Raw genomic sequence first — 25,020 nt, 5'->3', positions numbered from 1 at the left:
CCATTACAAAAACAGGCTACAGGCGTGCTCCGGTATCCACGGGGGTTTTGTTCGGAACCCTCATGGATAAGTGAAACCGTTGATACCTGGGAACGCTCCCCCTATAGTTGTGAGGGGAGCCCAGCTCCCCTAAGGAGCTGAGGAGCTCCACAACTGAGGGAACAGCAGCTTCGTTCTTCCATTTCAGGCTCGCTCTGGGGTATAAACAGAGTAAGTCAATTGGCAGGCAGAATTGACTGCATTATTTAAACAGTTGTTTTTCTGTTTTTTTTGGGGGGGGGGGGCACCAAGCATATCAATTGCACATAAGGTGCTGGTCACTTATATTGGCCTTCAGATTTTTTTTGGCATTTTAAATCTATTTCTGGAAGCAGGTTGGGCCAACTGAGGTTATAACAAATTATGAGAAATGAGAATTGGATGATGCTGTGGGGAATGTATCTTAATGAAATTCCTTATCATTCCATTCCACTTGTGTAGCATCTTTCTCTCAAGACTGTAAGGTAGGGCTTTAGAATTGGTGCAATCAATAGGTAGTGCAGGTGGCTGCCTTGGGGAGCAGAAACACAAGGGCTCAAGAATGCCTCCATCCCTGCACTAACTTCTTGGGCAACATTCACAGACAAGTGAAGAACAGAGACCCTCAATTTAATGCACCTCAATTTAACAGACTTTGGAAAGGACCATGTTTTCTGCTTCATTAAAAATCTGTTGCATGTCTTTAAAACTTCATTAAAAACATGCACACGGCTGTTCATAAATGTAGTTGGCTTTAGTGACCTTTCAGTGTTAATCAACACACCTACTCCTTGTTGGTCTGTGAAATTGAGGGTTCACTGTATCTACTCACCTGTCTTGAAGCAGGGGACAGGAATTGCGCGCGCGCATGCACACACATGCACATACGCACATGCACACACACACATGCACACACACACACACACACAATCTTCACTCAGTTATGGAATACAGAAAAACAGAAGAAAAGTCATTGTTTTTAACTTCCTTACAAGTCATCTTGGAGGCCAATATTTGGTAGAATGGCAGAATATTAACATTTTGAATGAGTCTTCCCCCTCCCCCCACTGCATACACAGGGCCTCTGAAAGGAATTTTATCAAGGTTTCTTTTGGGTCCCTTCCCTTTTCTATTTGGTCATAATTTCCTACGATCACTGAATCATAATTTATATGAATTACAATACCTAAAATTATGTAGGCTTATTCAAAATGTGAACGCTAGTCTTCATATAATGTATGCAAACATTTCCTGAGATCCCAGGACATTTTGTGGGGGGCCTTCTTTTGGCATCTGGGCCTCCTTTTTAACCCCGGGCCTGGGTACAATTTACTCCCTGCACCCCTCATGGGCTCTTCGCATACAACAAAATAGAGGTGGAGACAAGAAAATAAATCTTCATTGAAGCAGCACAATACTTTGCGCTGGCTCGGAAATCCAGAGTTTCCAAAGAAAAGACCTGCCATCCCTGGTCTTTCACTTAAGTACAAACATACAATGCTAGAATTTCTACAATGACCCTTACAAGTTCAAAATATGGTGCAGGTTTACAAAAAGTGGGGAGGAAAGTTGTGAAGAAGTGGGGCTTGGACAGAACATTTTGTTCAAATTTGTTCCAAAGAACACAGACAACAAATGAGGCTGCCTTACAGTGCCTGTACTAGCCAAGACTTGGTGAATGCAGTGACCGAACCCAAGACCTTCTGCATGCAAAGTAGCTCCTTAGCTAACCCCTGGTCCCTTCAATACGAGATGGAATTTAGGGGGTCTGGGGAGCTTCTGCCTGAAAAAAGCAGCACATCTTTAAGGGACAGATGATCATGGCCAGATTCAGAGGCTGAGGTTAAATATCTGCCAAGGTCCCAAGTCTGGCAACAGTACCTTTATTTTTGATTCATGTAGGACACTCAAGAAAGTCAGAGGTCACTTGGTAGCATGTTTTGGTCTACAAAGCTCTACCTCTTGCAGGTTTCTTTTGGGGTGGGATAAGGGCCCCCAAAATCATTGCTCGGAAGCTTGAACTACTGAAGTCAATCTTGATTTTTTTTTTTAATAGAAATGTATGAATGAATTTATCATGAATCCCAAAATCTCAGCCGCTCTCATAAATTACTCCATCCATTGCTGTATGGATAAACCCCTACAAGTGAGACACTGCTTCTTTTGGCTAGGAGCAGAATACACTCTGTTGTTTCCCATCCCTTGTTTATACAGGCATAACTAACTGGGTTCACCATTAGACTTCATCAGATCAGTCTCCAAGATGAGAAAGTGCAAAGATGGTTAATTTTCAACTACAATCGCCACCCACCAATATGCAGATCTCATCAACAGTTTAGAAGTGAAAATGTGATTGGACAGAACTACAAGAAAGGCAGCAATTGAAACACACCCACACATTACCCGTAACCCACACATTCCTAGTTCCTCAAAATCAATGGTTTTCAACATTTCTGTCTCTGGAAAACGCTTTGCGATCAGGCATTTTGGCACCATATAAGATCTCCATGAGATGTTGTAAACTGTGCATTAAGTAAAGTGTGCATTCAGGTGGGGGGCTGCCCAGATCTAGGAGTTCCCTAAGAATGTTCTCCAATATATCCAATATATATATTTGCACAATTCAGGGAGAATGATTACTGATTGTAATGGGCAAACTGAACCCCTAGAGTCAAACACTGGGATAACCTGCATATACCTGCAGAAGTCTATCACTGAATTACCACAGACCAAGGAATTGAACAGAAAACTCCAAAAATAGCACAGATACACAAAAATTAAATCAAAGGCAGTCAATTAATACTCCCCTATTTTACAGGTGAGGCACAAGGACGTTGAGAGATATGTGATTAAGCAAGATCAGCTATGTCAAAAACTTACATATTTTTTCTTAGTAGTACACATTACTGGGAGTCAGAAACACTTGCCAATCTATTGCTATTCAACCAGAGATCTACCAGTACATCCTGATCTACTTTCTGCCTGTCCCTGGTCTAGATGAACCCAATACATGTACTGTATATCAAAATGCAGGTTTTAAAAAGGGATCTCCGGAAAGTGCTGTTAAGCAACCCTAACCAAATGTCACACTAAATAAAAACAAGCCCAAGATTGGATAGTATTCCACGGTATACACTCTGATGTCAACACTATAAAAAGATAATAAAAAGCTACCTTTTGCTCAGTCAGACAATTGACCTATATTGTACACAAAGCTTCCCCAGACCTAACAGGAGATGCGACAGTCTTAACCTGGGACCCACTGCATGCAAAGCAGGTGTGTTACCACCAAGCTGCAGTCCTTCCCTGCCCCAACCCTTCTTCCATGGAGCTCAAGGTGGTAACTTCGGATCGTTCCTTATTTTATCTTCACAATGGCCCTGGTTGGTGGCTTGACAGTGAGTGGCTTAAGGTCATCCAACAAATTCATGGCTGAATGGAGATCAGAACCTAGCTTGTCCCAGTCTAAAGTTTGTCCCCTACACACCACACGACATTCACTTACGCACTAGTGTGCGCAAAAAGCACTGCGCTCCTGAAAGGTTACTGTTTCAGGTTTGGCAGCAGGCAGAAGGAACAGGGCCTTTTTCAGTTGTGGCACCAATGCTTAGGAATGCCTTCTCTAGAAAAGCCCATTTGGGCCCATTGTTTTATGCCTTCCAACACCTGATGCTGGTTTGCAGGAGGCTGAAGCAATCACCTGTTGTGACTGGTAAGAACCTAAGAACAGCCTTGCTGGATCAGGCCAAAGGCCCATTTAGTCCAGCTTCCTGTATCTCACTGTGGCCCACCAGATGCCTCAGGGAGCACACAAGACAAGAGACCTGCATCCTGGTGCCCTCCCTTGCAGCTGACATTCTGAAGTAGTCTACTTCTAAAATCAGGAAGTTGTACAAACCCATCACGACTTGTAACCCATGATGGACTTTTCCTCCAGAAATCCATCCCCTCTAGGCCAGACACCATCACCACATCCTGTGGCAAGGAGTTCCACAGACTAATGACACGCTGGGTAAAGAAATATTTTCTTTTGTCTGTTCTAACTCCTCCGATACTCAATTTTAGTGGATGTGCCCTGGTTCTGGTATTGTGTGAGAGGGAAAAGGGCATCCACTCTATCTGCCCCCTTCAGTCTAGAAAGAAGAAAAAAACCCTGCTGATTCTATGATGACAATATTTGATCAAGGCTTTTGTTGTGATTATTTTCTGTCTCTGTGCTTTTAGTGGCTTTGAGCTCCATTGCACAAGGAAAGCAGGACAGCAATTTAAGATAACCAAAGTCCTGTCTTAACCATTCAAAATTAAATCCTACTCATTTAGGGACACTCTGTGAAAACCTCATGTTTCTATGATTCAGCTAAACATGAAACAAACCTATGCTGAAGATGCTGTCTGGGGGAGGGAGCCAAAGAGAGGAGACCAGACAAAGCAAAGTGCTTTTGGGGGAAAAAAAAAAACCTAAATAATCCAAGACACCAGAATGCTGCTCAGCCTAAACTATAGTTTGATCTGGACCACCCATTCCCCGGGGTATGAGACACACAGTCCCATACAAACTGACTGTGTTGTTACTGAAGTATTAAGCGAGTCACAGAAAGGCATCTGAGAAACATAATGTTTTAATAGATGAAATAAATACTCCAGTACATGCAAGATTAAAAAAAAAAAGACACTAAAAAAATTAAAAACCCAAATCACTTTCTTGTTATAGTGTAATTTCTGTTCTCCATTTAACACACTCACAGTAGCTTCTCCCTCAATTTGGAAATCACATCCGAGCCCCACGCCTTCTCCACACAACAAGGCAAATGCACTCCTAAAACCCTAAACACTTGATTCAAAAGTAATCATACAAAACGACAAACGAACAATTTTTTTTTTTAAAAAAAGGTAGCTACATCCATTGTTAAAAGTTTTGTTTCTTTCAGACGGTATGAAAACTGAGGTAACTTTTCTTGTTTTCTTCCTGCACGCAACCGAACAGTGAAATTTCAAAGGGAAATTCTGGAAGACAAAACATACACACACAAAAAGAAACCCCCCCCCAAAAAAAACTTTTAAAACCGCACCCAGCACGATTAAAGCTTTTTCCTTTTAAAAGTGTTCCCCCCACTTCCCTAACTTAGAAAACCTTAAATTGTTGTTGTAACCACTTGCTTGTTTGTAGACCTTGATTAAATATTGAAGATACGTCGGTAGATAAACGGATGTTTTGCTTTGTTAAATCCCACTCCCCCCAAAAGATCAGCCATTCAATCTTAATTATTTCTATGTGGTTTGAAGGGTGAAGCTTCACCACATCTAAAAAAGAAATCAAAATGAAATTGGGCTCAACTACATGAATTCTTTGGTATACACAAAACAAAGGTCAGGAAAGGGAGATCTTTTCCATTAGGGGTGACTGTGGTATCTAAATCAAAAAGATTAATTCACAGAATTCGAGTTCACTGGCGGTAGAGTCCGGGGCGAAGACCTTTCTCTTAGTGCCTGAGATAACAGGTTGCAACCATCTGAGACGGCGCACGCAGAATTCCTCAACCTTTCCCTGTATTCAGTCATCTTGGAGCTACTTTCGGAGTGTTGGGCTATATCCCTGAGGCATTGGGTAAGGAGCACACAAGCCGAGACGACACTCATAGCACCTCCCAAAATAGCAGTTTGCACAGCTTTGCCCTCCGGATTGATCGTGGCAGCTTTGCCCAAAAACTGAGGCTCAGTGGCAAAGCCCACCAGAGCACAGACGGACTGCACCAAGGGTCCGCTGAACAAAACGCACCGGTTGCGCGTCAGCTCGCTGGGAGAAGTCTTGACTTCCTTGACGCAGGCCAAGAGGGCTGAGGCGCTGGTGCTCATGCACTTGACGCTAAGTTTGAACTGCTCCTTGGCAAACTTATCCTTGGATTTCTCACTGGCCAGGATGCAGGCATCAGTCAGGAATTTCAAATTCTTGGACATGTTCTGGGAAACCTCCAGCAGGAGCTGAGGGCTCATGTCACCCAAAGGGGTAGTCTTCAGGATTCCACACCCGTGTTCCACCTCGTGCTTACACCGGGTGACCTTGTAGCGGTCCACCAAGCCAGGTGTGGCCGGCTGAGCCCCTGGGGTCTCCACCGCAGCCAGGTATGCCGCGTGGGCAGAGCACTCTGTCAAGGAGACCACCAGGTCTCCCATCTCCATCAAGATGTCCCCCACCTCAGTGAAGCGTCCCATGTTCAGCTGGCTTTGGACATCATGAGTCAAGATGGACAGGCCTTTCGTTCTGGCAATGATGGTGTCCCTGCACTTCTCAAAGGACTCCCCAAAAACAGACAGGCTCTCAGTATTGACAGGCCGGCTCTCGCTGGACAGCAGGAGCAAATCCGCCACCAGCTGCATCTTGATCTTGCACAGGTCGCAGACCGAGATGAGCTTCTTCCGCTGCAACGCACTGCCGCTGGGGATGGACACCTCGCTGGTGGACTTGCCAGAACCGCCGCTAGCCATCGCGCCTGGGGGGCACTCGCATGCCTCTTTGGACCCCACTGCTGCCGCCGCCAGCCCCGTTGCCACCACCTCCCGAGGAGTCCCCGCTGAGCCCGGCAGGATCTCTCTGCCTTTTCCGCACCATCATTCCATCAAAAGTCTGCGAATAAAAATAAAGTCTTTGGGTGCCGGAAAGGGAGGGGGTGCGAGGGCTAAATCTCAATCCTGCACTGCGGCCTCCTGGTGCGGCTCCAGTTTGGCACCCTGTCCGAGCTTCAGTCCAGAGTCAGAGCTCCTGACGGGTGGGTAGGGGGGTGGCTGTCGCCGGTGGGGGCACCCGTCCCCAGTTCCTGAGCAGCATGGCCTTGATGGTGGTGGCGCCTCTTATTTCACGGCTGGCAGAGTGGGTGGGCGGGCCTGGGACTCCAGGTGGGTTTCGGTGCTGCTGCAAAACAAAATCAGGTGGAATCGTAAGTTTCTGGTGGGAAGAGGAGGAAGAAGCCAGGAGGGTCTCCGTTCCTGAGCAGGGGGAGGCAGGAGGGGCAACTCAGGCAGGGACGATCCTCCTGGCCCTTCCAATCCAAGCTGTCCCCGCTGCCCGGAAAGAGGCGAGCCCAGCCACGGGCAGGCAGGCAGGCATCCCTCCCTCCTTCCCTCCCCGCCGCTATCAGGAAGAACAGCGGAGGGTGTGGCCGGCAGAGCCTTGGCCGGGAAACTGGCCGCGCACGGGAGGGAGGGAGGGAGGGAAGCGGCGCAGCGCGGCGCGCGGGCTGCCCGGGAAGAGCTCTACGCGCGGCTCACCTCTCCGGGACGCGCGGCTGTGGGCGCGGCGGGGCCCCGCTTCCCTGGCCCCGATCCTCGCGGGGGGATCCGCTCGCTCCGGCCCCGATCACGCAGCAGCCCCGCCGGCCGCTCAGTCCCCGCGACTCATCGCCAGCCGGGCGCATCCGATGCGCTCCTGTGCGCGCAGCAACTTCAGACTCTCCCCGCGGGCGAGGGGCGCTGCGGGCGCCCCAGCGGGCGGCTCCGGGGGCGGCTGCCAAGGACCGGCCGGCCTCTCTCCGCTCCCGCTGCCATATTCCTGCGGGTGGATCGCGGCTGCCGCCGCTTCCCTCCTCCTCTCCCGGCTGAATCACCAACTTCGCTCCCCTCCTGGCGCGCCGCCTCCTTCCCGCTGCCCCCCCCCCCGGGGATGGGGATGCTGATCAAGCCTTAGGCGGCCCAGGGGCTCTACCAGCTGCCTGGCCGGGGCTGCTGCATGGCTGGGAGGGGCGGGTGCCCGGGCCCTGCTGCCTTTTTCCCCTTCCTCCCCGCTGCAACCTCCCTTTGAGCCTATGGCAGTCTTTTGTGCGCTGTGTCGCCGCCCTTCGTTTTAAATCCTGCCCTCCCCACGGCCCGCTGCTGCCTGAAAGGCTCCTCCCAAAGAAAAGAGGAGGAGGAGGAGGAGGAAGCAGCAGCAGCAGCCCCACAACCACCACCACCACCCTCCGCAGTTGTCCCTTGGCAACAGAACCTATGCCATTTACACCCTCGTGTTGGAGGATCCCCCCCTCTCCAGCTCACCGGCAGCCCGATCCTAGGCGTGCCTACTCGGGAGTAAGCCCCATTGACAGTGGGACCTACTTCTAAGTAAGTGTGGCAAGGATCACAGCCTGGATCCTCAACTGTGGCTGTGAAAGTCAGCCCCATTTCGCTTGCTTCCAACTTAACTGCCTGATCCTGGGCATGTCTACTCCAAAGTAAGCCCCATTAAGTTCAATGGTATGTACTCCCAGGTATGGTAAGTGTGTGTATAGGATTGCAGCAGCCCTGGTGTGTCCCAGGACAGGAACTGGCCCAAAGGGCCCAGTCACCCATTAAGGGCCCAGTCCTACCCAGCATTCAGTGCCGGTGCAGCCACAAAGGGAACAAACATTGCCTTACTGAGAGGAGGCCTCTGTGGCGGCACCATTGGCATGGCTGCACTGGCTGGAAAGTTGGATAGGATTGGGCCCTTAGGCTCTGTAGCTGAGGGAGGATTTGAATCCAGAGCTCTCCAGTTTTAAGTCCAATATGGTTAAATTAGGGATGTCAAACCCCTTTCATTCAGACAAGGCCAAAGTTTGTGTTCATGGTGCCTGATGAGGGCTGGAAGTGACATCATGAAGCAGAAAGTGACATCATGAAGCAGCTGATGGTCAGAAAGTAGCACTTCCTTCTCACATAAAAACTCATGAGCTGCAAGTGACTGAAGAGAGAATGTGCAAATGTTGGCCATGTGAGATTAGAGTGCCCAGTTATCAAGCTTGGAGAGCCCAGTTAAAATGGGGAGACAGATAAATTGCTTCCAGGAACTGCATTAGACCAGCGGACCTTATGTTTGATGCCCCTGCGTTAAATCATACATCAGAGCACATTGATCCTCTTGCCCTGCGCATACCTCATACACATACCTGATAGGAATACATCTTATTGGAATATGTCAGATTTACTAATGAGAAGATGTGCGTAGGACCAGCACCTTGATATATGTATTTTTTGAAAAATTATTCTGATCTTTGGTATGCAAGGATGAGTTCAAGCCCACTTGATGCACTCCGGACTTGTTCACTTGCAGTGTCTTAAATCTCATTTGGATTAAACATTGTTTTGATCACTTTATGTGTGTTGTTCCTTTGCAAAACCAGCTTCCGACGATTAAAAGCAGAATTCTGGACTGTATGGCTATATCTGAAATGAATAAATAAATGTGCCCTCACTTAATTGGCCAACAAGAAAACCACCATCCAATGGGATTGCAGTGCTCACAGGCTGACCTCATTGTTGTTCTCCTCCTCAATCCCCCTCCATTAACTAGAAAAAAAAAACCCAAAAGTGCGTGTTCATTTGAAATGCTCTCGATTTCAGATACCGTGTACTGTACATCTGCATCCTGCTTTTAACTGTTAGAAGCCGACCCTGGTTCTGCTAAGAAACAATATGCACACAAAAAACACACACACATCAAAAGAACACTTAATCAAAATGAGAATTTAAAAGACCACAATTGAACAAGCCAAGGCCACAGCTTTTGTGAGAGATTAAAAGATGGGGAAATGAAAACTGTCTCTGGATGGCCAGCCAAAGCAAGCAGTGTGAGCTTCTCTGGGAAGGGAATGCCCTAGAATTGGAGTTACTGCTGCAAAGACCCTGCTGTGCACCGAAGGCCAAGCAGACTGAGGGTCCAATCCTATGCTGCCCTGGCACTGTATAGTGGCACCAAAATGGCCACCGCTGTATCATGCAGGGGCACAGCAGCAACCGGAAGATTCCTCAGGGTAAGGGATCATTACCCTGTGCAGCCCCAGTGGGTCTATTCGAATCTGCATCAGCTACATAGCTGGTACAGAACTAAGGAGACCAAAGGCTCTGTGCCTTGGGAGGGGTGGATAGGATTCAGCAGCTGCTGCTGCTGTCCCTGTCCCCATTCTGGGCCTGATTCACCCTCTGGCCCACCCACCTGCCCTCTGCCCAGTTTTGCCCCGCCTTCCTCCCCCCGCTTCCTGCCACCCTGCGGGAAGACTTACCAGCCCGCACTCCTCCTAAATGTCCTGCCAGCTCAGAGGCCCAGCACTAAATTTATCTGGCCTCACTGCCAACGCCATGTGTCCCCCACCAGCAACAAAGTGCCTTATGGCACTTGCACAATAGCCATTGCTGGGGCATTGCACGGACCGCCAGAAAGATGTGTCCCAAATCCCATACATTGGAGAATGCTGTCATCACTGGTGAAAGAGAGGCATTCTGCACATCCTCAGAGATCATGTTGAAAATTATAAGTGCTGAGCAAACCCACTGCTACCATATAAGCAATCTACTCTTGTAGATTCAAGTCTACAAAACAAAACAGAAGCCCACTCAGTTTGAGACAAGCACATGATGTACTTGCACACACATGCACCTTGCCTCCTTCCTGAAGTTGTGTGAATATTATCTGTAGCTATCCAGTGTCAAATTAATGATGCTGGAAGCAGTTATTGCAACCTGACCTCACTGGGAACAGATGGTGCCCCACGATAAAAAGAAGTAAATGGCAGCTGTGCCTTATGGTAGGACCAGCTCTGTCCACCAAACCAAGCTCAGCCCACCAGCAATATACCATCACCTGCCAGGTGCTTGAAACAGTCCCAGGCAGGCTGCAAAAAGAGGAGGCTTACAGACTTATGAGTTGCGCTTGGCTGGTTGTGCAAAGCCTATTTTAGCTTTTCACCAGTTGCTCCATTGACAGGTATGAAGATTCAACAGAGTCAGGCCATTGGTCTATCCAGCCCAGTAGTGTCTACTCTGGCAGCAGTTCTCCAAGGACTTGGGAAGAAGTCTTTCCCATCACCCACGACCTGATCTTTTTAAAGCAGAGATCTTGACCTTTGAACCTGGTGCATCTGCTCTGCCTTTGAGCCTCCCCCTCATATGCACATAACCATGTGTAATTTACCTAGCCTGTCATTCGCCTGTGGAACTTCTTGCCACAGGGTTTGGTGATGGCATCTGGCCTAGATGCCTTTAGAAGGAAATTGGACGGATTTCTGGAGGAAAAGTTCATCGCAGGTTACAAGCCATGATGGGTATGTGCAACCTCCTGATTTTAGAAGAAGGCTACCTCAGAATGTCAGGTGCAAGGGAGGGCACCAGGATGCAAGTCTGTTATTGTCTTGTGTGCTCCCTGAGGCATCTTGTGGGCTATGTGAGATTCAGGAAGCTGGACTAGATGGGCCTTTGGCCTGATCCAGCAGAACTCTTCTTATGTTCTTATGACCAGTGGTTTGGAGTGTACAATGATGAGAATGAGTGAATTGGATTTCATCCCTTCTGCAGAGAACACTGGCAAAGAGATGTAATTCTCTTTCCTATCATTTCCCCCACGCCTGCCTTTAAAGCAGTGTTTCTCAAACTGTGGGTCGGGATCGTGAACCAATTTCAGGTGGGTTCCCATTCACTTCAATATTTTATTTTTAATATATTAGACTTGATGCTACCATGGTACGTGACTGCATTTGGGGAACTGTTGCAGACCTGTACTTTGAACAGGCTACTCTGCATACGCTTCTAACAAGGCTAGTAAATGGAACTTACTCTTGGGTAAGTGTGGGTAGGATCGCAGCCTAGGATTGTTAAAAAATTTTCCTGTTTGATGATGTCACTTCTGGTCATGCCATCACTTCCAGTGGGTCCTGACAGATTCTCATCCTAAAAAGTGGGTCCCAGTGCTAAGTGTGAGAACCACTGCCCTAAAGAATATTGACTATGTACAGGAAAGTTCCTAAGAAAATATTTGTAGTATGCACTGTCAAAAGGCTACTGTGATTGATCTGATGAGCAATCCAGTCCAGCCATATTCTCTTGAGGAAGCTCAGCCAAAGCATAAAAGGTACTCCATTTTAAGAGAATGCAAGTAGATACTATTCTAGATTCCATCTACCACATTTTTGAGATGGACAGACAGTGTGAACAGGTTTGTCTTGGCATTTGCACATGGTAGTGTGTACCAGAGATCCAGTTCACATTAAAAGGAGAATCTATCAGGCTGGTTTGTACATTGATTTGTATATTTACTATTTTTGTTGCTGTTTCCACCCCCCCCCCCCAGTACTAGTATTTTACATGCAGGGATTCTGCTGCCACTCCACTCCTGGCAGTCCCTCCTTGCTGTGCTACTTTCTACATGCAGGGATTCTGCTGCCACTCCACCCCTGGCAGTCCCTCTTTGCTGTGTTAGGGCCCAATCCGATGTGTGTCTATTCAGAAGTAAGTCCCAATATAGTCAATGGAGCTTACTCCCAGGGTTGCAGCCTTAGTTTTCCACATGCAGGGTTTTCCTCTTACCCAACCCCACAGCACTCCCTCCTTGCTGTGCTAGCTTTCTACGTGCAGGGATTCTCCCTCCCCCCATCCCCGTCTGAGGCTCTGCCCCCTGATTCCGCCCGCCCGCCCGCCGGCCAATCGCAGGCGCGTTCGTTCCAGCTCCCGATTCGCCTGCAGGAGCTCCTGCTGTGTTTGCCGCGCCCTCCTGTCCGGCTTTTAAGCAGCCGCCCTGCGCATGCACCGAGGTTGCTTGGAGCGCGGGGGGCGGAGGCGGCTTCAACGGGCGGGCAGTGTGCGGTGGACAAGATGGTGGCGTCCTGCGGGGGGTGGTGCTGGCTGGGGCTGGGGCTGTTGCTGCTGGCGTGCGCCGTGGCCCAGGAGCCGAAGGCCAGGAAGAAGAAGGACATTCGCGACTACAACGACGCCGACATGGCGCGCCTGCTCGAGCAGTGGGAGGTAGGCGGGAGTGCCTCTGAGCATGCACAGAGTGCCTTCCCTCAGGCGTCCTCTTCGCACGCAGCGCCAGAACCAGGGCGTAGCCGCCGGCGGGGGGCGTTGGGGGCTGCACAGGCGGGGCAGGAGGTTTCCTTGCCCAGTGTGAGTTACTCTGTGGAACTCTTTGCCACTGGACGCAGCGCTCCAGTTGTGGCCCTTACCGTCGCTTTATACAATGCTGGTGCAGTTAGTCTGTGGAACTGCTTGCCACTGGATGCAGCACTCCAGATGTGGCCCTTACCATTGATTTGTGCAATGGTATTGTAATATTGATGCATTTAGTCTGTGGGACTCCTTGCCACTGGACACAGCACTCCAGTTGTGGCTCTTACCATCAATTTATACAATGTTGGTGCAGTTAGTCTGTGAAACTCCTTGCCACTGGATGCAATACTCTAGGTGTGGCCCTTAACATAAACTTATACCAGTGTTTCTCAAACTGTGGGTCGGGACCCACTTGGTGGCTCATGATCCAATTTCAGGTGGGTCCCTATTCAATTCAATAGTTTATTTTTAATACGTTAGACTTGATGCTACCATGGTATGTGACTGCATTTGGGGAAATGTTACAGACTTGTGCTTTTAACAAACTACTATGTATATTCTTTTAACAATGATAGTCAGTGGGACTTACTCCTGGGTAAGTGTGGGTAGGATAGCAGTGTAGTATTGTTCCTGCTCAATTATGTCACTTCCGGTCATGACATCATTTCTGGTGGGTCCTGACAGTTTCTCATTCAAAAAGTGGGTCCTGGTGCTAAATGTGTGAGAACCATTGATTTATACTAGGGGTGCTCAAACGTTCAACTTTAGGGATTCTGGACCTTTAACAAGTGTATAGAAGAGAGAATTTCAGCAGGTGCAGCTTGTCATCTGTGGGATGACAAGTTGCACCTGCTGCAATTCTCTCTTCTATACACTTGTTAAAGGTCCAGCATCCCTAAAGTTGAAAGTTTGAGCACCCCTGATTTATACAATACTGGTGCAGTTATTCTGTGGGACTCCTTGCTGCTGGGTACAATGCTCCAGGTGTGGCCTTACTGTCAGTTTATGCAATGGCATTGTAAGATTGGCCAATATTCGTGAAATTGGTCTGTGGAACTCCTTACCACTGAGCATAACACTCCAGTTGTGACCCTTAACATAGATTTGTACAATGGTATTATAACATAGGCCAGTACTGGTGCAGTTAGTCTGTAGGAATCCTTGCCACCGGATGCAGTGCTCCAGGTGCAGCCTTGCTATCGATTTGTACAATGGCATTATAGTATTGATCAGTATTGGTATTGTTATTCTGTTGGACTCCTTGCCCCTGGGCACAATGCTCCAGGTGTGGCTTTGCCATCAATTTGTATAATGGCATTATTACAGTGGCCTATATTAGTGCAATTGGTCTGTGGAACTCCTTGCCACTGGGCGCAGTAGTCCTGGGCGCAGTAGTCCTGGGCACAAAGTCCAAATCACCTTTGATTTGTACAATGGCATTATAATATTGGCCAATATTAGTGTAATTGGGCTGTGGAACTCCTGGCCACAGGATGAGGTGATGGTGTCAGGCTTAGATGGCTTTAAAGGGGACTGGACAGATTCCTGGAGGAAAAGTTCATTGCAGGTTACAAGCCATGATAGGTTTGTGCAACCTCCTGATTTTAGAAGTAGGCTACCTCAGAATGCCAGATGCAAGGGATGGCACCAGGACACAGGTCTCTTGTTGTCTTGTGTGCTCTTTGAAGCATCTGGTGAGCCACTGCAAGATACAGGAAGCTGGACTAGATGGGCCTTTGGTCTGATCCAGTGGGGCTCTTCTTATGACCTTCCCACTCCATGGCTGCAAAAGTGCAAGGGCAGATTCCAGAGGATGTAGGGTCAGGTCTGCCTGGTCCAACCAAAAAATAGAGCGAGAGAAGGCCTCGCTCTAACCACAAGAAGGTGGTTTCTTGTTTCCTTTTGAGCCCAGTGAGTCCTGTGGCACCTTCTTAAAGACTAACAAATTTGCTTGTAAGTCTGTACATTTGGTATAGGTGGTGTGGAGAAGCAGAGATGAGCCCCCCAGACCAGTAACCTGCCTTTTATTGCATTCATTTCCTTGACTTGTTTGGGAAAAACAGCACTCTTTGTATACTTGGGGTGCTTTTCTTTCTTTTCTGTATATGTGAGTGGTTCCCATGGGCTCACTTCTATTTTATGTTTTGGATGGAAGGATCAGTGCAATAGTTATCTGGGTTAGAAATCTTAAACACCAAGGACGAAGAAGTGTACTGAACAGTGCTCGTTCCCAGCAGCCAGTGTTATTTTTTTGATTCTAATTGTGCTGGTCTGCTTTTGCCAACACAATTCTAATCAATCTGTACTTGTCAGTGCCCTTCTTGATTGGGGAGAAACCTACTCCTCTCCCCCTCTACTCTAACATATTCTATGTTCTCACTGAAGTATTACTTTTGTCTTGAAGCCCTAATAGGGAGAAGAGCAGGTAGATGGGTGCGTGAGTGAACAAGAGGGGGTACTTTCCTACCTGGCTTTATAGGAAATTGCAACAGCCTGGCTCTTAACACTCAAGCCTACCAGTGTTGCATGTAGTTTGACCCTGTGTTTACCAGTGACTACTTTCCTTGTGAGTCTGTTCAACAACACACTTGCCAAAAAGCTAGCTATACAAGTGGCGATGCAACAGTTAAATATATTCACAGAATCCTGTGGAACATATTGCTGGTCCCAACTTCTTAGATGTTGAACTAGGCACACTATGGTCCTGATTCTGGTAGTTGACCTTCATTCCAGGTGCCTTTTCTAGTGCTGTACTGCAAACTAGGCAAAATTTTTCCATGGCTCAAGCAATTGCATCTTGGTATTAACATAAGGCAACAGAAGAATGGGGGGAAATGGAGGTATATGGGGGGTCTGGATATGCAAATATTCAGTTATGTGCCTGTGCTTAGTTACAACAGGCTATTGGGACTAAGAGATTGTGCCAAAGGCTTTATGGAGTCTCATTGCACCTAGAGACTCTTGTTAAAAACTGCTGCTGGTTTCTGGATGGTATTAAGTTTTCTGTGTCTGTGTGTTGACCACAGAAAGATGATGATATAGAAGAAGGAGATCTTCCCGAGCACAAGCGGCCATCTGCACCAGTGGACTTCTCCAAGATTGACCCCAGCAAGCCTGAGAGTATCTTGAAGATGACCAAGAAAGGAAAGACTCTGATGATGTTTGTCACTGTGTCAGGAGACCCCACTGAGAAAGAGACGGAACAAATTACAAACCTGTGGCAGGGCAGTCTCTTCAATGCCAACTATGATGTACAAAGGTAAGTAGGTTTTATCTGCATTTGCACTGTTCCTGCTGCTTGATTTGACTCCATGTATCACTTGCTAGAAACAGCTGCTTTCAGCTAGCTTGATTGTGGTCCATTTTGAGTACAGCATTATTGCAATATGCCCAAACAGGCAGATTTCACATGCCCTCAGTCCTGTGTACTGACCTGAAAGTAAATTCCAGGTGGACGGTGGGTTGTCAGCCTGCTTTAGCAGCAGGCTTTAAAACAGGTACAAAACTTCTATCTTTGGGCTCTGTTACCAGCTTGAAACTCTTGGCTGTGAGCCAGAAAACGCATGCAGTTATTACTGTTGTTCACATAGAGCAGGGTCTCCAAATGTTTTGGGATGTGGGCCACATTAAATTTAAGGGGCTTAGTAGGCTAGAGAGAGAAAATCTATATTCAAAAGCCACCCCTGTGTGCAATTCCCGCATTAAATTCTGTGGCTTTGTTGCTTGCTTCACAGTGATGAGATGAAGTAGGGAATCCCAATTTGGGGGACGACGACAAATCAGCCATGGGAGACAGGCTAAAGATCACCACCATGGGCCAGAATCCACCCTGTGGGGTGGTGGTTAGAGACCACTGGTACAAAGTGCCCTCCGTGTATCTGTGAGGAGGCATGTTCCTTCTAGTGCACATATCTTCTTCACTGCGTGGTGTACCCTTTGAATGTCTGTTAATAAGTCACTAGCATCTTAGTGTGACATGCAGATGTTGTGGGCTTACTAGCTATTTAACTAGAATGTTTTAACAATTGCTGTTAGATAACAGTTAAGCATTTATCAGATATTTTTTGTTTTCCTATGTGGCACTAAAAACCTGCACAAGGGTTTTCCTAGCCAAAGCCAGTCTTCCCAGGCAAAAGAGAGTGGCCTCTGCCTCTTCTGATGTGTGCGTTTTCATTAACTTGGATCCAGACCACTTTATTTTCACAAGATATTTTGTGAAAATACACAAAATACACTTTGCAATATTTTCTGCGGTGGGTAATAAAGTTGTATGGACACTGTATTTCATCCTGCAGTGAGTTCTGTGATGGGTATCACTTGCTTTTAAAATCAGAATGTGTCATAGGATACTTCAAGTTTTCCTCTTATGTCATCTCTGTGCAAATCGGAGATGTAAGGTTTTAATAGTTTCAGAGGTCTGGCACTTACTGAATGCCTTCTTTTCTTTTTAATTCTAGGTTTATTGTTGGTCCAAATCGTGCTATCTTTATGCTTCGGGATGGAAGCTACGCATGGGAGATCAAAGACTTTCTGATCAATCAAGAGAGGTGTCTAGATGTAACTGTGGAGGGTCAGGTGTACCCTGGTAAAGGAGCCAAGGGATATGACAGTGCGAAAAACAAGATCAAGCCTGAAAAATCCAAAAAGAAGAAAGATACAGAGAAGAAACCAGAAACCTTCCTGGTTGACAACAAAGCGTCCAGACCAAAAGAAGATCTATGATGAGATGCTAAAGGGACAGTAAAGGGGGCAGGGAGTTTGAGAAGGAGAGAGAAATTGGGATAGCAGCCCTCCAAGTCAAAGTTGTGGGGCTCAGAGGACCGGTTTACTTATTGACCATTATTTAATTCCAGCATAGTTAATGGTTATTGTCTGCAGGCTGCCTGTATGACATTGTGGCTCACTTATTTTCACTTTGGAGTTTTTTAAAAATCCTGTTGAGCACCTGAGTGTTTAACTCTAATATTATGGACTTTGCTCAAGGGGTGGGGAAAGAGCATTTTCCATTGGGAGTATTGTTACCATCTATTATGGAGGGAGCCTGCCAGCAATATGACTGGCTCACAGAGGAGGAGCTGGAAGATTTTTCTAGGCATTCCTATGTCTTGAGAGACATTGAGGGTTGAAAAAGGTAGGTTTCAAATGCCTCTTAATACTGGAACAGCTTTCTGGAACCACCCCTCTATCAAAGTAAAGTTTTCCCATTAATGGATCAGTTAACTTTAAATGAAGGATATAAGTATTTGCAAGCAGGGCTATGGTGTCCAGGATTGTCTTAAATGCACATTAAGAGCTACTTGAAAATAGCTATATAACATAGCAGTTGTTTTGATGTCCTCCAGAAGGCTAACAAATGTTTCAGAGAGCTTAAGTCCACTTAAAGTTCCAGCCTTGAGTAATGCCCTTTAATTGTTCTGAATGTTATCTTCTGGTGCCAAAATATGCCTCAGATACTTGGAATGACCTCATGTGAGGCCACAAAGATTGATTTTTTGTTTTTGAAATGTTGGGAAAACTTTGCTGTCAAACACTTCCTCCAGAAATGTGAATAAATTTGTATGCTTTCTAAAACAAATTGCTTTTTGAAATGTAAAACCAGACTTTCCCTGTGTGGTGGTGTTTTTGATCCGCTTGGAGTAGCCACTTGATGGCACCATTTCTGTGCCAAATATAAATGGTGAGATCCCCTCCATTGTCCCCCCTTTCTCCAGAGAACCAACAAAAACATCTTCCAGAAATGATACCACACATTTGGAGTGGAAGAGTGGCTTGCTTTTAATGATGAGTCTGAAAACTGAATTCTGTAAAACTGGATTTTGTAAAAGCTGCCCCATCTTGAACTTTTGAGGGAACTGGGAAAGCTGTCTAAACTGGCATTTCTCCATGTTTGTCCCCTGCTTTACCACTTTGCATGGTCCACTTATTGGAAGTACCATTGGAAGTAACTGGCGATGATGTCACTGCTAGCTATTTCCAGATTGGGAGGCCAGATGTGATTCAACAAACACCAGTAAGAGGCATAGGGCAGATGGGAGGGCTTTTTCAAGCCCACAAAAAGCATATACTGAAGCTCTGACTACTGAGTGGAACCTCCTACCACTGCTTGTTTCATTGTGTTTCTGGTCTCACTGCCAATGGTGTTCTGGGGACCCTGCACGTACTACTGGACATCACATCGAGAACTACCAATGGTACAAGTGCCAGTGGTTGAAACACTGATCCAGATAAATAATTTACAGTGTTTCAATGCATTCCTCTCTGGTTTTGGTTATCATATTTAGGCTTGATTGCGGTGGCATAGCTGGAGGGGGGCGGAGTAGCCAGTTCAGCAGGGAGGCTCGGCGGGGTGGGCAAGTGGCCCCTCCCTTTCTGGAGGGGGGAGCAAAACGGAGCCAGACTGGCTGCTCCGCTCCCCCTCCAGCTACACCACTGCTTGATTGAGAGATTTTTAGTTTTGAGAGGGCTCTCCTAGTGTTCCATTCTGTCATGGCTTGCAAGAGCAGGGAGAGAAGCAGTTGATCTGGGAACATACACGATGCATTTTTGTTCTTCAAAGATGCTTAAAATTTGTCATGTGCGGGCAGTGCCACCTCTTGGCGCTGTCCGTCAATGCACCATCTGTAGTTGTGCTGTGGTGTACACATGGTAAAATGCAGGCTGGTTACCAGATGTGAATAAAAATGGTTCCCCAGGTGGGAAAGCTTTAAATATCTTCAACCCCCTTTTTGAGATTGAGACCACAAGTGATGAATATCTATGAGTGGGCAGTTCAACAGGCCCAGCAGTTTGCGTGAATAATGCATTTAGAGTTCTGGGCCTACAGTATTAAACGCTTATTCAGTGTTGATTCCAAATACTAGTTTGTGGCACTGAGTCTTCAGCTGCTAGGTTGGGAATCATAAATGGGGCAACTTGTATATTCACATGGGGGTCACACAGATAATGTGGGTTCTTGTTTTGCTTTTGGATTCTTTATTTAGCAAAAGAAGCCTGAAGGGGTAGTGATCTGCCAGTTATTCCCAGGCTATGGAATGGGATTAAAACTGGTTGCAGATTTGTAGTTGAAGACTTTAAATTTTGGTATTCTTAAACCTCTTAAAGCAGGGGTGCTGAATAGGTGGATCGCGATCTACCGGTAGATCGCGAGGCAAAATGAGTAGATTGCGGAGCCCTGTCTCTCCAAACTGTTAATATGTCAGTTTCATCTAGTGACTAGACAAAACTGACATATTTAGTTAAACTGACACTGAAACTGACACTTTAGCTGCTCTTCAGGCATGCAGCAACAAAACTGACTAGACTCCAGCAGGGGCTCCATACATTAAAGGGGGTGTCTGTCAGATGCTTCCTTCCCCCCGGTAGATCTCTGGGCCTTGCTGGGTTTCAAAGTAGCCAAAAAAGTGTGAGCACCCCTGTCTTAAAGCAATTGAGCCTTGTTTGAAGCTGATGCACACATTCATTTGCTTTTTGTTAAACATAACACAGTGTTTGGCTTTCAGTACAGATTTCCAAGAAATTCCATCAGTGGCTATGCAGAGAGCAGGAAGGGGCTGTTAGTACTAACTGCTTGTCACTACTCCTCTTGGTCAGCCTGCCTTTCCTGAGAGTCCCTATCCTTGAAAGCCTCCCTCTTATTTTTATTCAGTTTGTGTGACCTCATTGACCTAACTGCCTATATATTTGGGAACATGTGGTAGCTTCCTTGAAATTCATATACTTATAAAAATGGGATTCTGATTTTAATGTTAATGGGGGTGGCTCCACAAGGCTGGCAGTGGTTCAGAAGCTGCCATGTCAACAGGGTCAGTCCATCCATGAGGCTCAATTGAGGGAGCTGAGGGAGGTGGCAAATGGGTGGAAGTAACCAGGGCCCACCTGCCATGCCACCCAGCTACTTCACTGTGCACTCCAGTTCTCTTTTCAGGGGATTGGGAGTAGTGGCTGCCACACTCATCTTCCTATACAGAAGCCATAAGCAAACAATCATGGCAGTGGTACTGGAGGAAAAGCAGGGCGTTGCTGTGGTCATGTTCTCTCTTCCCAGCATGCCCCGCTTGGCCTGTTTTGAAGAAGGATTGGCAGTGTGTGTCTTCAAAACATGTTGGGCAGACAAGGTGGTGGGTTGAAGCATGGCTGATCATATAAAGGGGTGGTGGTGAAAAATGGGGGCATCCCTTCACCTTGGGTTCAGCCAGCATGTCAGTATGTTTAGTTCACCTTTACATAATCAGAAGGGGGCTGATATGCATGTAAGGAATTTCCTAATTGCATGGTTTGCAACCCTGGCCTGTGTTTGCATGCAGATATTCCCAGGCTCTATTGCTCAAGATAGCTCAAGCAGAGGTGGAACTAGCAACATTTGAGCCTGAAACCTTGGTGATGACAGTCTAAAAGGGAGCTAAGCTAGTGGCCTGACTTCATATAAGGCTCTTTTGCATGTTCTACCAGCTGTAGAGCTTCCATTGTGGCCTTGAAGCTGTAGAACTCTCTTGTGCTGGAGCCATCTGTGCCCCCCCCATCTTCCAGTGACAACTGAAGACCTGGCTAGAGATTTGAGGTTGTGTGTTCTTTTGTATGTTTTCATAGTGTTGACTGATGGGGAGCTTAATTTTAATAGGCCATTAACAGAACCAGATTTTTGTGGTTGGCTTGCAATTGGCTTTTCTCTGTGTGTTTAATTGCACACATGTGATTGTATTTTTGTATTTAATGTAAATGGTTTTGTTTCACTCTACAATGAGAAAAGCTGGTTATATCTTTTTTTTAACATGCGTCAACAAGAATAGAAGTTCCAACAAGCATGAAGCTGCATTTTGTCCAGCTTGGTGAATGCCATCGTTTGCAGAAGCGTACAGCCAGTTCAGGGACAAAGCATCCCTTGACCGAGGACCTCATCCAGATTCCATCTATTCAGCTGGACTTCAGCCAATGACATCCACTCTGCCGATCCTACTGCTAAGAGACAAAGGTACTTCTGTTTTTGCAGCAGCTTTGTTGAATGAGAGGTGGGGCTTGGAGGGCAACTTCCCCAAGTAGTGGTAGCATTGTGGACACACAAAAAATCAATGGGGCTGGCACAAATATCACTCCAGGATGGGCTACCAGGGTGAGCAAAGACTGATGACTTTTAAAAAACTATTTTCTAATTGATTCTGCTATGGTACTTTTTAAAAACTAGTTTAAAATAAAATTGGAGTTTAATGCAGATCTCTTGAAACTAAACTTAGGACCACTTTTGGCGACTTCATTTTTTTTTACTACAGAGTAAACCAGTGTTTCTCAACACTGTTTTCAGTGGTACTTGTGGAACACCTAGACCTTTACCTCCTGGCAGAGAGACCAGCTACACAACATGACAAGCAGCAGTAAGGAGGCTCAGCTTGGTGAACTGAGCTCCTGTGTGTGCTTTTTGCATGCTCAAAAATGCCTTCCAGTCCACCCTGAGCCTCTTACTGTTTGTCCCAGTGCAGAAGTAACTGGTGATGACATCATTGCCAGTTAACTTCCCATGGTACCTTCAAATAGGTGGACTATGCAAAGTGGTATGGCAGGGGACAAATGTTGAGCAACACTGGAGGAAATGATGGGGAAAACATATTCACTGGTCATCAGAAGAAATTTAAATGCACGTATATATTTATATAATTGGTGGGTTGATATTACACCATATGAGGACTTTGTGTAAAGTCAGACTAGGCAACCAAGAGTGGATTTCAACTGACAGACACTAAAAGCAGAGATAAAAAAAATTGCAGAGGCCAAGAAAACAAAGTTGCATTGAAAATTTATTCACATTAAATGTGGTGGATTCCAAACCAATGTTAAACTGCAAGTAAAAACCATTTCAAAGTGACTCTCCAAGAGTTGGTCATCATGAGAAAAAAGTGTCAAGAGTACCACATTTTGCGATCATTAAGAATTTTCAAGTGCAAAGCAAATCAGCTTTTAACATCTTGCTCCGTGCAAAGCCTAGTAATAGCTTCTCTTCAGATTTAATCCTCTTAGTGCCTTTGCAATAAATAAGTAGAAAATATATCTTTTTTTTAATCAGGAACTTTTAAGAAAATATACAAAATGCTATACATCTAGTTCCGAAAAAGGACCAGCTATTTCGGCTAAAATATTTGAAGTGTCATATGCATGAACACAGAGGATCACATGATATTGATAGTTGTGGGGGAGGGGACTCGAGGGGGGCAACTTGTGACAATACAATCTTTCAAAGGTGAAGATTCACAGGTTGTGAATGGTCGGTTACTGTTGAAGAACATGGAAACTTCAGTTGGTGGTTCTTAATTGCAGACTGACTTGTGCGTATATAGTCTTTGAAGGATGTTGGTTTTTCTCTTAAAATCCTTGTTTCTCTTAAGGTGTGTTTGGCCTTGATGCATGAAGAGGTACTAAAGCAGATCTTCTCTTTGGCAAAAGATACCTTATTTGCACAGGCTTTTATTGTTCTCTATGTCAACTTCAGTGGAAGTCAGAAGTCTTCTCCATGCATATGTTTGACACTCTGCTTCATAAATTACTACAGTACCTGATCTCAGGGCAGGCCTTGATCATCTCATCACTGGGTTGTCTTCCTGAACAACCCCCTTGCAGGGGGACCCCCACCCCATGACTTCCCAAGCGTGGTGCCATCACCAGTAGTACTTCAAAGTGGAATAGATTTCTTATACCATAAACTTTGGCTCTAATCCACCAACTCTTCTGCCGCATGCTTTGTTTAGACTTGGGTGAATTTGCTCCAAAAGACTAATATGGTAACCTTTCTGATAATAATATAATTGACCATGGTTATATAAGGGTGGGATCATAGTGTGCCTCACTGATGTGTGCCAGGCTCCCTTGTGCTCATGTGTCCTTTGACTAGTCTAGCACATACATACCCCAATATATGGGAGTTTGAGAGAGCTGTCCTATCCTAACAGTGTCCATTTTCTCAGACATCTGCTACTGAACTAGCTTATGCTTGCATAGCCAGGATCTCCACTGAACAATTGCACTCTTTCCCGAGCAGCTGTTTGAACATTCAAAGTGGAACACAGCATGTTAGGCTTCTATGGCTGTGACTGGAGAAGTAGCCCTTTCTGTGTGTCCTCTGGAACCCTAATTCACTACCTGAGAGACATTTTGGACACGCATAACCCAAAAGGATCATGGAGGAGCTGTTATGGTACAGTGATGCAACATGATGTTGTGGAACTGAATCTTCCTTGCCTTGGATGCTTGTAGGACAGAGTAACAGGCCTACTCCCAGGAAGCAAAGACAGCCCAAGGAATGTCTGTTGTCTGATGCAGCCACTTAACTAGCTCATCATAAGGCTTCTTTTATGTACATCAGCAAAATATACTACATCTTCGGAGAGCCATGAGCTGGCTGTAGTCTCAATGCTTCCACTGATGAGGGTGTGCTAACAGCAAGAAAACAACAGTTTTCTTCCTCACAATTGTGCTTCCTTACAATTTCATCTTCTTCATCACAGGAACTGGCAAAGCTTGGAAGATTTTCACACCTTCGTCGTCAGTGGTCAGTGTTACCCAGAATGGCCGAAAGCTGCCCTTGTATCCAACAAAAGCCATTTTATCTGAAAGACAACAAAGGTGGATGAGGAGAAGCAGAATGTAATGCACTGCCCAGGTGTCGCATGATATTCTGTCATGTGTGATCACTTCTGGGTTCTCTCCAGAGGAAGGACACACACTGCAGTGGCTTCACACCCACCTCAGTTCCTTCTCTTGCGGAGGCTTCCTAGGAGAAGGAATTGAGGCATGAAGTCACCTGCATGTCCTCCTCAACTGGAGCAGAGCCTGGGGGTAGTCACATGCCCACCTTGGCATAGCACCAAGAGTAGGTATCCCTCAGACTCTGCCTTAGTTACCCCTCTGAGGTGAGGAGCTCTGTCTCCAAAGCTGCTTTATAATTATAATGAACTCTGTGTTAATTAAAAATAGGTTAACCCATTTCTGCCCAGCCCACAGATGTACACATTTAGTCCCTGTTACGTATATGCAATGTTGGGCAGCAGAAATGGCTTGACAGGTCCTCTTTCATTGTTGAAGCTACATATGATTAAATATGGACAATGAAGCATTTGTGCACATTATAGTTCACATGATAATTGAAAAGAAAAACAAGGAAAGCCAGATATTTATCCTACTGAGCTCAGCTATAGAAGC

At 46.2% G+C, this 25,020-nt stretch overlaps 3 protein-coding genes across 5 annotated transcripts in view; 1 reads left to right on the top strand and 2 right to left on the bottom strand.

Annotated features, from left to right (window-relative positions):
- Nucleotides 1-4,619: 4,619 nt before the first annotated feature.
- On the bottom strand, nt 4,620-7,806 carry TLNRD1 (talin rod domain containing 1). Of its 2 annotated transcripts, none has more exons than XM_066635993.1 (2): nt 7,282-7,806; nt 4,620-6,925 (listed from the first exon to the last, which is right to left on the bottom strand). In XM_066635993.1, the coding sequence occupies exon 2, from the start codon at nt 6,499-6,501 to the stop codon at nt 5,443-5,445; it is 1,059 nt and encodes a 352-aa protein (XP_066492090.1). In that variant the 5' UTR covers nt 6,502-6,925; nt 7,282-7,806; the 3' UTR covers nt 4,620-5,442. The 2 variants fall into 2 exon arrangements, with proteins under 2 accessions (XP_066492090.1, XP_066492091.1); XM_066635994.1 differs by having other exon boundaries at nt 4,620-6,922.
- A 4,764-nt stretch (nt 7,807-12,570) lies between these two features.
- On the top strand, nt 12,571-18,440 carry MESD (mesoderm development LRP chaperone). The gene is made up of 3 exons (XM_066636079.1): nt 12,571-12,756; nt 15,867-16,099; nt 17,298-18,440. The coding sequence occupies exons 1-3, from the start codon at nt 12,607-12,609 to the stop codon at nt 17,560-17,562; spliced, it is 648 nt and encodes a 215-aa protein (XP_066492176.1). The 5' UTR covers nt 12,571-12,606; the 3' UTR covers nt 17,563-18,440.
- A 4,167-nt stretch (nt 18,441-22,607) lies between these two features.
- CEMIP (cell migration inducing hyaluronidase 1) overlaps nt 22,608-25,020 on the bottom strand; it is a 152,139-nt gene continuing 149,726 nt past the window's right edge. For both annotated transcript variants that reach the window (XM_066635509.1, XM_066635510.1), the window contains exon 29: nt 22,608-24,428. In XM_066635509.1, coding sequence (XP_066491606.1) covers nt 24,301-24,428 — 128 coding nt within the window. In that variant the 3' untranslated portion in view covers nt 22,608-24,300. The remainder of the gene's footprint in view (nt 24,429-25,020) is intronic.

The sequence above is a fragment of the Tiliqua scincoides genome, chromosome 8, assembly GCF_035046505.1.
Source record: "Tiliqua scincoides isolate rTilSci1 chromosome 8, rTilSci1.hap2, whole genome shotgun sequence".
Lineage (NCBI taxonomy): Eukaryota > Metazoa > Chordata > Lepidosauria > Squamata > Scincidae > Tiliqua > Tiliqua scincoides.
Note: the sequence above shows the minus strand (reverse complement) of the source record. Positions and strands in the feature narration are given on the sequence as shown.